This window comes from Pholcus phalangioides, unplaced genomic scaffold (genome assembly GCF_987345545.1).
Source record: "Pholcus phalangioides strain wild (caught in Gottingen) unplaced genomic scaffold, Ppha-v1.0 ptg000032l_1, whole genome shotgun sequence".
NCBI lineage: Eukaryota > Metazoa > Arthropoda > Arachnida > Araneae > Pholcidae > Pholcus > Pholcus phalangioides.
The window spans coordinates 7,287,924-7,301,043 of NW_028301622.1; the positions used below are offsets into that span (position 1 = coordinate 7,287,924).

General features: G+C 45.7%; 1 protein-coding gene across 3 annotated transcripts in view; it reads left to right on the top strand.

Moving 5' to 3' along the window:
- Positions 1-12,072, top strand: part of LOC149066851 (homeobox protein cut-like) — a 179,534-nt gene extending 167,462 nt beyond the window's left edge. For all 3 annotated transcript variants that reach the window (XM_089253180.1, XM_089253181.1, XM_089253182.1), the window contains 4 exons: positions 738-1,011; positions 4,764-5,224; positions 6,425-6,605; positions 8,269-12,072. In XM_089253180.1, the coding sequence (XP_089109306.1) occupies positions 738-1,011; positions 4,764-5,224; positions 6,425-6,605; positions 8,269-9,596 (2,244 nt within the window). In that variant the 3' untranslated portion in view covers positions 9,597-12,072. The remainder of the gene's footprint in view (positions 1-737; positions 1,012-4,763; positions 5,225-6,424; positions 6,606-8,268) is intronic.
- Positions 12,073-13,120: the final 1,048 nt, after the last annotated feature.

Consider the following 13,120-nt stretch of genomic DNA (forward strand, 5'->3'; position numbering starts at 1 on the left):
AAGTGATTGAACAAATGTGTGAATGTGTGAGCGAGTGATTGAACAAGGGTGTTAATGTGTGAGCGAGTGAGTGACCGAATAAGTTGGTGAATAAGGTAGTGAGTGATTGAACAAGGGTGTGAATGTGTGAGCGAGTGAGTGACCGAATAAGTTGGTGAATAAGCTAGTGAGTGAGTCAGTGAGAGTATGAATGACCGAGTGAGTGTGTGATTCAGTGGCCGTATTACTGATCAAGTGACTAACTGAGTAACCGCATAAGTGACCGAGTGAGTTACCAAATGAGTGCATGACCGTATCAGTGACTTGTGAACACTCTCATCTACTCATTCACTTGCTCTTTTGTTCACCTGCTCATTCGCTCGCCCATTCACCTGCTCATTCGTTCATCACTTTCTCATTCACCCGTTTACTCATTCACTCACCTACTCGCTCACTTGCTCATTCATCCACTGACGCACACATTTACTCTTTTACTCACGTGATCAATCACTCACTGGCTCACTCCTCTGCTCACTGACTCACTCACCAGATCATTTGCTCACTCACTAATTCCTTTCCTAACTTACTCGATCATCTGCTCACTCACGCATTCATTTGCTCACCTCATCCACTCACTATGTCACTTTGTCGATGAACTGTGACGGCGATGAATTTTCTTTTCGGTGAATTGAGTGATGGTGAATTTTGTCTGCACTTGGCATACAGACTTATGCAATCATTCTCCGTTTCGATTGCAGGTTAAGGAGCAGCTGAGCCAATATTCGATAAGCCAACGATTGTTCGGAGAGAACGTTCTGGGCCTGTCTCAAGGATCCGTTTCGGATTTGTTGGCCAGGCCCAAGCCCTGGCACATGCTGACGCAGAAGGGTCGTGAGCCGTTCATACGCATGAAGATGTTCTTGGAAGACGAGTCGGCGGTCCACAAGCTTGTCGCCTCTCAGTACAAAATCGCACCTGAAAGACTCATGCGCATCGGCGGTTATGGGGCACCTCCTCCTCCGCCAGGTCACGGTAAGTACCCTAAACACACTGGCTGCTCTGGAACCCATCATTTTGAACATTTCACACTCACTTTCCAATAGACCTAATCATAGTTGTAAGCAGAGTTTTGGTGGGGGGGGGGGGGGGTTACGTTCTTTTCCTGCAAAATAACACTATAATCTCGGCTCCCCCTTTGTGTACGCCAATGAACCCAATATATGTACAATCTTTGTCAAAAAAAACGAAGCACCCCTAAAAAATAATCCGACCATCTCGAAATTTCTCATGCAAATTCATTCATACCAAGTATGCAAATGATTCAATTTTCAAGGCCAATGAATGTTAACTTCGGTTATAGCGCGCGTTTCTACGGCGAAACCCCCATTGTGTAAAACAGGTAACAATCGCCGACGGGTTATCTTTTCTCGTTGTGGGCGTTGCAGTCCTTCGGAGACACAACCAATAATGCCGTTATGACGTTGTCGAAGAACTTATAGCCAATTGGACGACTTCGAACGTGATCGCATAGTCGGGTGCGTGATGCTGGCTGGTCATACTGGGCAATAGGCCACCACCTGCACCGTACGGACACGACTGTGCAAAGGTGCTGGCAGCAATTAAAGCTCTGGAAGGCCAATGTTGACGAATGCGAAGCAAGATCGGATGATTGTGTGACAGACCTTAACTTCCCCCAACGACATCATTGTCCGCTGTCCAACGTGCTACCGCCTCTTCCATACCCCCGTGGTACCTTCCACCATCTCACGGTGCTTGGCTGAGGCGGGGTTAAGCTCCCAGCGGCCTTTGAGACATCTTCCTTCAACCCCCCCCCCCCCCCCCACAACATCGGCAGAGTCGTCTAAAGTGGTGTCGTTGCCGATCATCATGGCTGCCACAGCAGACTGGCATCACATAGTGTTCAGTGATGAATCCCGCTTCAGTCTTAGCGGATAACTATCAGACCCGTGTATGGAGGAGCGGAGGCCAAGGGTCCCAATAAGCCTTTGTTTTACAGAGGCATGTAGCCATTACCTCTGGTGTGATGGCATGGGGTAGCAATCTCTTACGACAGCAGGTCGCCTCCTGCTGTGCAATTTTAAAAGTGCAACGATATGTTGATGACATCCACCGGCCGATCGCGTTACCCTTCACGACACGTCATCCTGGGGCAATTCTCCAAAAAGATAATGCCAGGCCAAATACGGCTCTCATATTTCTGGACTGCCTCCGTGCTATTGATACTCTTCCTTGGTCATCAAGGTCACCGGACCTTTCGCCAATCGAACATGCGTGGGACATGGTAGGCCACCAGAATCGAGCCAGCACCCCTAGAGATAGAAGGCCTCCGCGGTCTGCTCATGACGTCAGTAAGTATGATTGTCCATTACTGTCCATAGTCCATTTTCCCTCAGAATATTCGGGGGGAAAAATTCCCTGTATCATCGTTGTGAGGAAAAGAAATGATCGGGCTCAGAATTGGCGATTTCTATGTCCCATATCCAATCACTATGCGGTATTTGTGAGCCAATCAGAAAGATTCTACGCCAAAATGAGAAGAAACGAAATAGGATGCTGTGTTTCCAAATGTGGCAAACTTGCTAGGTAGTCTGAATGACGTTTATAGCAAACAATGCAGAAGCCTTCTGTCTCTAGGGGGTGCTGATCGGGCACCCCGAAACGTGCACCTCTGAAGCAACAATTAATTGCCTAGCAGAACGTAAGGTTTTTATGCGGAATAATGGTGGGCCACCATTATTCCGCATAAAAACCACCGTATAAAAACCTTAGATTTTTTTATTTATTTTGTTACCACACACTGTAAAAAACGGTACAGAGTGATTTTTGAACACATTTTTGAGTTGAGTATTTCTGGAACCACACCTTTATGACGAACGGTTGATCAGATGTAGACCGAATCAATTTTATACACAGGGTGTCCTGTGTGTTTTTTCTCTGTAAAAATCGACAATTTTGACTTATCTTCGCACAAATTTTGCATGCATACCAAACAGCCCCCCCCCCGAACGACAGGCTACTTTAAAAGTTCGTCAGAGCCGAGAAAATACCCGAAATGGGCGAAAAACTGTCAATCGACAATGGTTCTTGGGACCCACGATGACTTTTGGAATGTTTGCTTTTGTTACCGTGATTCCCTAACAATGAGTTTCAGACATATTTATTCCTCAGCAATAATTTGTCGCTTCTTTAATGCTGCTAGTATATGAAGAAAACCCTGGCAAAAGCACCGACCATTTTTGCTAGAATTTAAATGAACCCAAAATTATGTGGACATGAATAGGACCGACACCAGTCCAAGGACTATCCGTCTGAAGAGCACTGTAAACCAGTGGTCCTTAACGCCACATGGCTCCCTTGTGGTCTTCTCATATCCCAAGGGGGGTGGGCACAGAGAGCCGTGAAGAAATAAAGTTTTCGAGGTGAAATATATGGTGGGAAAAAATGTGACTATATTTAGAATCTAGCTGAGCTGTCTATAGAAGCAGGGTCATCTTAACCTTTCGGGCCTATGCGGGCATGACCCGGGGACTCATATCTATGAGGGTGGGGGCGGCGCTGCAAGATGAGATCCGGTACCAAGTATGTAAATGTATAAGCTGTTGCGTCCAGCTAAGTACCAGAGGCACAAAAAACAACAAGGGAGGGCAGAAGGAGTCTTGTGCCCCAGGCGCGACCCAGAATTCATCACGAGGAGGTAGCTAGCTCATGTCGAGTTCCACCCACACCCCTACGCAGTCAACCATCCAAACTAGGCGCGTGTGTGTAATTTACAATATATTCTATAACTAGTAACAAAAATTGACTAGGTTTCGGTGGTTTATACTTCCTTCTACTGTTTCTCTTTCCAAGTGCACACGTTTGAAGTCTGACTTTTGGAAGAAATCAGGTATGACTGATTTTGATAATAGCGTAGATCTGGTGTAGCTATTTCTAGCTTCATGTCACATACTTTAGCTGAGGCCTCGGCAACAACTTAGGCATATCTCTCGACTGCCTGAGTGTGACTGGATCACGTGTGAACTGCACGTAAGAAGACCACTACAGTGGATCATGTATCTACTCCATTTCTCAACGAACTTCCTCTCCGTCATATTTTCCAGAATGTAGATGGTGCAATGAATCAATGAACGCCAGGGCTCTGCTACCGGACTAATCCTGTTGCCGAGATCACATTGTCATCACATTTGTACTTTTTATTTTAATTTATTGTAATTTTCTTCTTGTTCTACTTTTCACAATGCCGGATATAAAGGGTAAAAAGCAAGACAATCCGCCTCTAAAGGAAAAACCATTAGACACTTCGTGCTACGTAAGGGATAAACTTTGGAGCTACCGATTACACTGGAATTATTAACCGAAATACTTGCCTGCTGTATCATTCCCCCCAATGCTACGGGGGAGTATGCGATGATATTATATCACAGACATGGAAAAGTTTCTCCGAGACGAACTCAGACAATCGAGAGATATATCAAACTTGTTATCGAGGCCTCAACTGTAGACATACATGAAGCTAGAGATGTACTGTACATCAGATCTACGGTAATATCAAGATTTGCTCTGCCTGATTTCTCCCATAAGTCAGAATTCGAACGCGTCAATTTTGGTGACTAGTTTTGAAATTTAATGTAAATTACATACACGCGTCTAGTTTGGATGGTTGACTGCGTAGGGTGTGGGTGGAACTCGACATTCAAATACGTTAATGGCACAATTCCCAATGGAGACATCACTAATATTTATGCTCGTTTTTTTTTTTCCAGGACTACCTCGTTTCGGCTCCGCAACTGTTGACGCAGCCGCACTTTACGTGTCACCGCACAGAAGTATCCAAGTCGAAGGTCACCAGTTGTCCCCGGCAAAAGGTCCAAATCCACAGCAACAACAACAACAGCAGCAGCAGCATCAAGCACAGCAGCAGCAGCAGCAGACGATGACGCCATCATCATCATCATCGCCGCAGACTTCGTCGACTCCCGAAAGCAGGGACAGCGCGCCACCGACTGCCCGGAGCCCATCTGGACCACCGGCAGCATTGCCACCGGGCAACTCGAAGACTCAAGTCAACCTGGGCAGGCGAGGCGGCGGACACCACCACACGAGATGCCTGCCGTGCGTCCAGCCATCGGTGTACGAGATGGCCGCTGTCACCACGGACCTGGACACTCATCTGGTGACGGCTCGCATCAAGGAGACACTGACAGTCCATAATATAGGACAGAAGGTACGGTTTATTGCTTAAAAAACACTCGAAACGTTCTGCACCTAGATGCGCACACACACACACGCGCGCATTCCACACCGAATTCTTGCATTTTATTCCACGAGTGTCTAGAGCAGTGTTCCCAAAGTGTGCAATATTGCCCCCGGTGGGAGATGGAATGGTCCAGGGGGGCGATAGAAGTTGCGGATTTTATTCCACGAGTGTCTAGAGCAGTGTTTCTCAAAGTGGGCAATATCGCCCCCTGGTGGGAGATGGAATGGTCCGGGGGGGGACGACGATAGAAGTTGCGGATTTTATTCCACGAGTGTCTAGAGCAGTGTTTCCCAAAGTGGGCAATATCGCCCCCTGGTGAGAGATGGAATGGTCCAGGGGGGCGATGGAAGTTACGGATTTAACATAGGATCCTACGGGTTCACTTGAGTTGTGGGGCCATGAGAGAAACATATTTCTGAAGAGGGAGGCGATGGAATGAAAAGTTTGGGAAACTGTGGTCTAGAGAGCCTATACTACCTAACCTACCATAGGCATTCCTAACCTATGGGTCGCGCAACCCAAATTTAGTTCACATGGCCTTCCGAGACTGGTTGTACCTCGCGTCAGGTGAACGTAAGGTGTCACCAAAAAGTAATTAGCTTATCTAATCATGGCATTTTGCACTACTGCTCGTCGAATCGGCAGAGCGATGATGGAGAGGGTCTTGACGAGTTATTGCTACTCGTTTGAACTCAACAGTATCACCAATCAGGATTTTCAGGATTTCAAATCCACAAACAGCCATTGTGCTTGACATGGGGGGGGGGGGGTAAACCTTTGATTCCGGTCTAGTCTGGTCAAATCCACAGCAGTTCTTGAACCAATCCACCAACCAATGAGTCGCAAAACAAACAAGTCTCGCAGGGCTTTACGGGATGAATCGTACAAATTTACTTAATAGCCAGAGGGTTCTGAACCAGTACGTCGTGAACTAAACTTGTTTCGTAGAGCTTTTAGTGAGGACCGGATCGTACAAATTCACTTATAGCGAGGAAGTTCTCTTGAAAGGGTCGAAAACCAAACTTGCATTTACATAGGGTTCCGAGATAGGTCGTACAAGGGGTGTTAGTTCAATAATCTTTCATTAAGGATGGACTCACTGAATCCGTTTGAACTGAAAAACGTCGAGAATATCACATTGGAGTGTTTTCTTTCCCATTCATGTAGTTGTTTGGCGAAGCAGTTCTGGGCCTCTCTCAAGGATCTGTCAGCGAACTGCTCTCGAAACCGAAGCCCTGGCACATGCTGAGCATCAAGGGACGAGAACCTTTCATCCGGATGCAGCTCTGGCTCACGGATCCGACCAACGTCGAGAAGCTACAAGCCATTAAAAGCGAAAGACGAGAAGGTTTGTGCTCATAAACACATACGTACACAGGGGGGTTTCCCATAAATTCGTAAATATTTTACAAAATTCATAAAAATGAAAGGAATTGGTATATAGTGTTACCAGACGTCCTCTTTTCGGAGGACCCGTATTTTTTTTATGTCATTTCAAGCGTCCTTCTACGTTTAGGAAAATTAGCCCTTCTGTTCTCCTGTTCAAGTTTCCAGAATTATTTTTTTTCCCCCGAGGGAATTTTTTTTTCTTTCACTCTGAAACATATATCTCTTTTTTATGTATTTTTCCCCCACACGTTTACACAATTTGACCAATCGCCATCGAAATTCCCAGAATAGAACAAAATGCAAGTCGCCCCCAAGCAGGACTGATGTATTTCTAACCAGGCCCAGCTTGCTCCAACATAATATGACAAAGACTGTCCGAGAAAAACAGCTCTGGAAAAAGAAAGACGCAACATCCATTATGGGAATACCATCGTTTGCTCACCAAAAAACAAATGTCGTTTACTGAGGAGGAGGAGGCAGTGCCGTCTTTACGCAATGGCCTACCGGGCATGGCCCGGTAGCCTCAGGAGAAGAGGGGCCTCACAAGAATGAGATTCGGTTGAAATTTTTTAGAATTTACGCGGTATGGCCTCAAGAAAACCAATTGGCCCGGGGGCCCGTGGTGCTCTTGAAATGGCTCTGGGGGGGGGGGGGGAGAGAGTGTTGCCACTTCTATTCAGAAATAAATCAAATAGGACACAAAAAACAAACTCAATGCTGATTGCTATGGCAAATCACCTCTGGTAGAAAGCAATGCTCCCGATAGAAAAAGCAAAATCTGGTGATGGTAGAGTTTTAACAAGGCTATCAAAGCTTTTAGAAATGTCAATTAAACGTAGCAAAAGCAAAAAACAATGGTCTTTTTTTTCTAAGAAAACATTGCCATGTAATGAGGCAGAGGCTGGGTGGTGGGGGGGGGGGAGATTTTCTTTGGCGGTGCAGTGGTGCCATCTATTGTGGGAATTGGGAAATGATGCTACGGAGGGTGCGCGTGCAGGTGTTCCCCTTTTCAGTTTTCGAATCTGGTGACCCCATTGGTATACAGTATTTGAATGCAGTTTGCGAAAAAGTTATTCTTATGAAGGGGGATTTTTTTCGTACAGAGAAAAGAAATTTAGTTCGAATTTTTGTCGATCGAGGGCACCATAGGGAAGCAAATGACTGAAAATGTGCAAAAATCGGAGTCCTGTAAATTGTAAGATGTACGATTAATAGCTGAGTTTTCGTCTTACTCGCGCTAACACAGGCTAGGGTTTTCACTTTGATATTGACATTGGTGGATCACTATTGGTGAAGTTCTTTTTCCTCAGCCACGAATTGGTGGCTGGAACTCTACGAACGTTGTGGAAACAGAAGATATTGAAGAAATGTTCAGGTTCAATCACTCCTGATGAATTGGCGTGCCCTGCCCTCTATCGACAGAAATTAAAACTAATTTTTTTCTTATACCAAAAAAAAACAAATCCTCTAACCTTTTTGCAAAACTGCATTCAAATTCCTTCAATTTTTATGAATTTTTAAACTTGTTACGAACTAATGAGACAGCGTCTATTTCTCTAAAATAGTGATGGTTGAAAACTGTATTGCATAAAGATGTCTAATACTCCCCGTTGTCTCTGCAGCGAACAAGCGCAGAAGAAGCAATATAGACCCGGACATGCAAACTACCTCTATGCACGCCGAGAAGCCGCCAACGTCAGCTCTGACGCCGTATCCGATCGACTTGCCACCAGTCTTTCTGTACCCTCCAGCGAAGAAACCTCGCATACTGTTTTCAGAGGAACAGAAGGAAGCTCTCCGATTGGCTTATTCTTTGGATTCGTACCCGAGCACCGCCGTCATGGAATTCCTCTCGAACGAGCTGGGCCTGTCCGTGAGGACCATCACCAACTGGTTCCACAACCATCGGATGAGACTGAAGCAGCAGTCACCGGACGCATCTGGAACACCCGAGCCGGATGGGAACGGATTCACTCGGCCCCCTGGTGTGGAAGCTGGCACCTTCGATCCCATACGGTTCCGCATGCTTCTCGGACAGCGCCTGGCCGAAATGTGCACCCAGCAGTCGACCGCTGGGATGCCCATGCTGCCGTACTTCGACGAGCCGTTGAGGTTGGGTCATCCCGGTTACCCGCAGGCTTTGACTCACCCACACCTGAAGACGGTAACCACCGACAAGGCTGACCAAGACGACAGCAGCAGCACCTTAGATCTCAGCATGTCCAGTCATAAGTACTCGCAGAAACAGGAACCAGCCGATTCTAGCAACTTGGAATCGGTTCACTCGACCAGCGAAGAAAATCCGCGACTCACCGCAGCCAGGGACAACGCCAAACAACAGCAGCAGCAACAGCCACCAGTTCTAGCCGCCGACAACCTAAAACAGTCATCATCGGCACCGAATTTCGCCAACGAGAACCTGTGCAACATGGTGTCGTCCAGCGGCGGTTCCAGCAACCACAGCAGCAACTCTGTCGGCAGCAACAGGCGGAAAGCGGCAGCTCCTCAGTGGGTTAACCCCGGTCTCGGACTTTCACCAGACAGTGACATGTGCAGTTTCGACGACGACGACGACGATGACCTGATCGATTACGACGACATTCACGAATGGAAAGACGACGCCAATAACAACAATGATAACACCAACAGAAGCAGCAGCAGCAGCAACAATCAGAAACAAAGCATCATCAACGGCGTCTGCGTCCGTCAGACGGATCTCTTACCACCGAACGATGACCAAAGGGACAGGACGTCGTCGGATGAAGTCGTCCACGTCGTACCGATACCACCGGCTACCGAAGACCCTTCGGCGAAGAACGAACGGGAAAACAACATCCGCAGACTGGAGCGAGCTCTTGTCGATCAAGACGAAGGTTGGGACTTCACCGAGAGTGAAGACGATGATGGTGACGATTGCAACGAAACTTTCCACCAAACTCAGAGGATTTGAACGCAATTCAATGGACTCCAATGAATGACACTCGTCCCATCCCCCTTCCACAAGGATAAATCTCTATAATCCTCATTGTAGATTTCTCACAGGCTAAAACTCGCGTATATCCCCTCGACTAGCAATCAAAATAATTTATATCTCAGTCCGTCATATACAGGCTGATTCAGAACTGATGGGAAAACGAGATAAAACTCATCTAAAACAAGTAATTTCCGCCGTACAATGAGTGGTCGTAACGCAAGCAGTGGACCAATAGACGGCGCTGATATTGAACGCATAAAAAACTGTTTTGCTGATTGATATTTCTGGATTGCAGAAAAGAATTGATAGGTGGACATGGATTTCATGTATGGTGCTGGAGATGGGAATACTCTATACCCAAAGACTGTACAGACAGTGTTTTCCGACGAAACGCGTGAGGGGGGATCGCGCCGGCGTCCGTGTGAAACGGGCACTTTTGTCAGCGGCATGATGCCAAAAGTGTGAAGACACTTGATTGTGAGGCGTGCCACATCAAAAAAACCTTTGAGCGATCGCATCGGTGTTTTGGGTGAAATGGCTCCTTCGTAAACGACATGCAGGCAGGATACAAGGCATGCCAGAAATCTGACGACACCAAAATGTGAGACGTGTCACATCGAAAAAACTTTGAGCGATCGCACCGGTGTCTGTGTGAATCGGGCTTCTTATCAACGGCATGCTTGCAGGATACAGTGCGTGCCAGAAGACTGAGGACATCGAGGTTCTGGCATGCCACATCCGAGAAACCTTTGAGCGATTGCACCAGTGTCTGTGTGAAACGGGCTTCTTGTGGTGCTCTCACACTCTGACATTCTTCATATCCTGCATGCCGCTGACAAAGGAACTCGTTTCGCGCAGACACCAGTGCGATCGCCCGAAGGTTTTTCGATGCACACCCACCTTACATATTTAGAAAATTTCGAGTCGTTCCCAGAAGTACGGGTGCATTCAGCATTTATTTTAAAAACTCTATCACTCAGCCAACCCAAGGCAGGTGAAAAAAACCAATTGTATAAATATGAATCGAGCACGCCCTGTATTCTGCTTGCATACCGCTAATAAGAAGCCCGTTTCGCACAGACACCGGTATGATCTCGCACGCGTCTCGCCGAAAAACACTCCCGGTACAGTCTTTGGTCTTCCAGAGCATTCCCGTTCGCAGAAGAACCACACAAGAACCGCATGTCGGACTTTTTTTCATGAAACCAGCGATCTCTTTCAATCCACGATAGTAAATGACGATTCAGTGGCAAAACAACAGCTTTCATATTCAATGACATCGCCGCCTAGCGGTGCAACCACGCATTTCTAAGACAAAAATTTCTGTTTTTTTAGATGTTATCCATCGCTTCTTGAAGTTTTGCCCACGAGTTCTGAATCACCCTGTGAGTCATCCGTTTACCGTATTCATTGAGAATCTTACCGCGGTACCTCGACAAGACGGTGCAAAATTTTTCCCAAATCCGATGGCCGATCTCTTCTTTTTCCATCGGATCAAGTGATGCCAAATGTATAAATTCAAAAGTCGGTTTTACACAAGACTGTGGATATGCATTTAAATTAAGGCTTGTTTCTCTCTGACCGACATCGATTCGTTCCAATGGATACAACACAAATATCCAGAGTGGATTGTGTGCATTTCAAATCACGTGGAAGTTCAAAATTCCACGTGAATCCGCATTGTGTGTGTGTGTGTATATGTTGATTGTGCGACTTCCAGAATGGATTACACTAGCTGCCCGAACAGATCATTCCAAATTCAGGAACCAAGACTTGCTGAACGGAACGCAATGGAAGTCTGTCGATTACGAATGCTCAATCGGATCAGGAAGAAGATAGTGCTTTGAGAGGTTTCCTTTGTAATTTATTATAATAAAGAACACATTCGCACCATATTATAGTATGAACGTTTCTCGAGACCAACCAGAAAAGGATGGACCGAGTTATTGCAATAGCGGAAGCGGTATTATTATTAAACTAAGAAAATAGCCTTTAGGTAATTAAACTTCTCCACCTGCATGAAGTCTGTAACATGAGCATGCTTTAAAAAAAAAAAAAATTCCATTTCTGCCTGTGATGATAACATAGACGATTTCCGTTCGTTCGTTACCTGTAGATGTAAATACTCGGGAGACACTCTCTCTTATCATTCGTCAATGTTTAAAGAAGAAACTTTCCAATACACGTGTTGATGAGACTGTGCGCGTGTGTTGTGTGGGGGAAAATGAAACTCATGTGCGTGCAGATACTTTTTTTCGTGCACTATAATTATATATATAAATACAAGAAGAAAACCTAGTCATGTTGCATTTTTTCATCCACTTCATCGCTGACCTCTGGCTTCTCTCACGAGTGACATTATTCTCTTTCTTTTTTGTAATTTAACCTGAGAAATTTCTGTCTTTCCTCCTCTAAAGGAAGATAACTATTAAATTTATTAGTTGTGTTCACATGTGTGTGCCTCTATATCTTCTTTGTCTAGTTCCTTTAAAGTCATACGCGGCCTGTTCAAAAAAGTATCCGGCCATAAGGGGCCATTCAAGTATTACGTAAGCAGATTTTCAGTCATTTTTGACCCCCCTGTCAGCAAAATTTCGTCAGAAGCTTAGAGTATTTCATATCTTCAAAAAGGGGTGGTTGATGACGTAAACAACCTTCAAACCCCCCTCCCCCTTGTCATCAAATCCGGAACCTCCCTGCTGACGTAATACTTGAATGACCCCTAATTGTTCGTGAGTGAACCAGTGAAGTTTTTAGGGAAGCGTGGTTTGGTGCGCGTATGTAGGAAATCCTGGTGAGCATGCTTGAATTTTTTTTCCCTGCCTGCAGAAGCTGCCAGTCACCGGCAGACCGCCGATGAGTGAGGAAGTGTGAGTGCCGTCACATTTTTGTTTTAGAGTGGTTCCCAACCTTCCAGCCGATCTCCCCGTTAAAAAAAACTCGCCACTGAGAGGCCTTATATCGGCACAATTATTCAATCATTGAAATTCACTCGCTGTTAGAAAAATTGATGGCAGCAACTACACATAACAAGCATTACGCAGAAACAGACTTCACGGAAGGTTCACAACATGTACATTCTGACAGGTACCAATTCGTCAGATATTCCGTAGAGGAATGTGTACGGGACGTGTGTGCACGGTTTGGTAGTAGCATCGTGTGGAGGGGCATTTCGAAGTATATATTACTGTCCCATTTGGCGGCCATCTCTGAAGACGGAGAAAATCTGTATATTACATATTACCCAACTCTATATATGGGGGAATAGTTATCATTTCTATAATTGTTTACATCAAAAGCAAACAGAAATGGCAACTTCTACCTAAGAACAAAGAGAATTTTTTTTGTTACACAGTGTAAGGGGTCATTCAAGTATTACGTCAGCATCGAGGGGGTTTCGGATTTGCTGACTTTTGATGACAAGTAGGGGGAGGGGGGTTAGAAGGTTGCTTACGTCATCAATTTCATATTTTTGAAAATATGAAATATTCTAAGTTGCT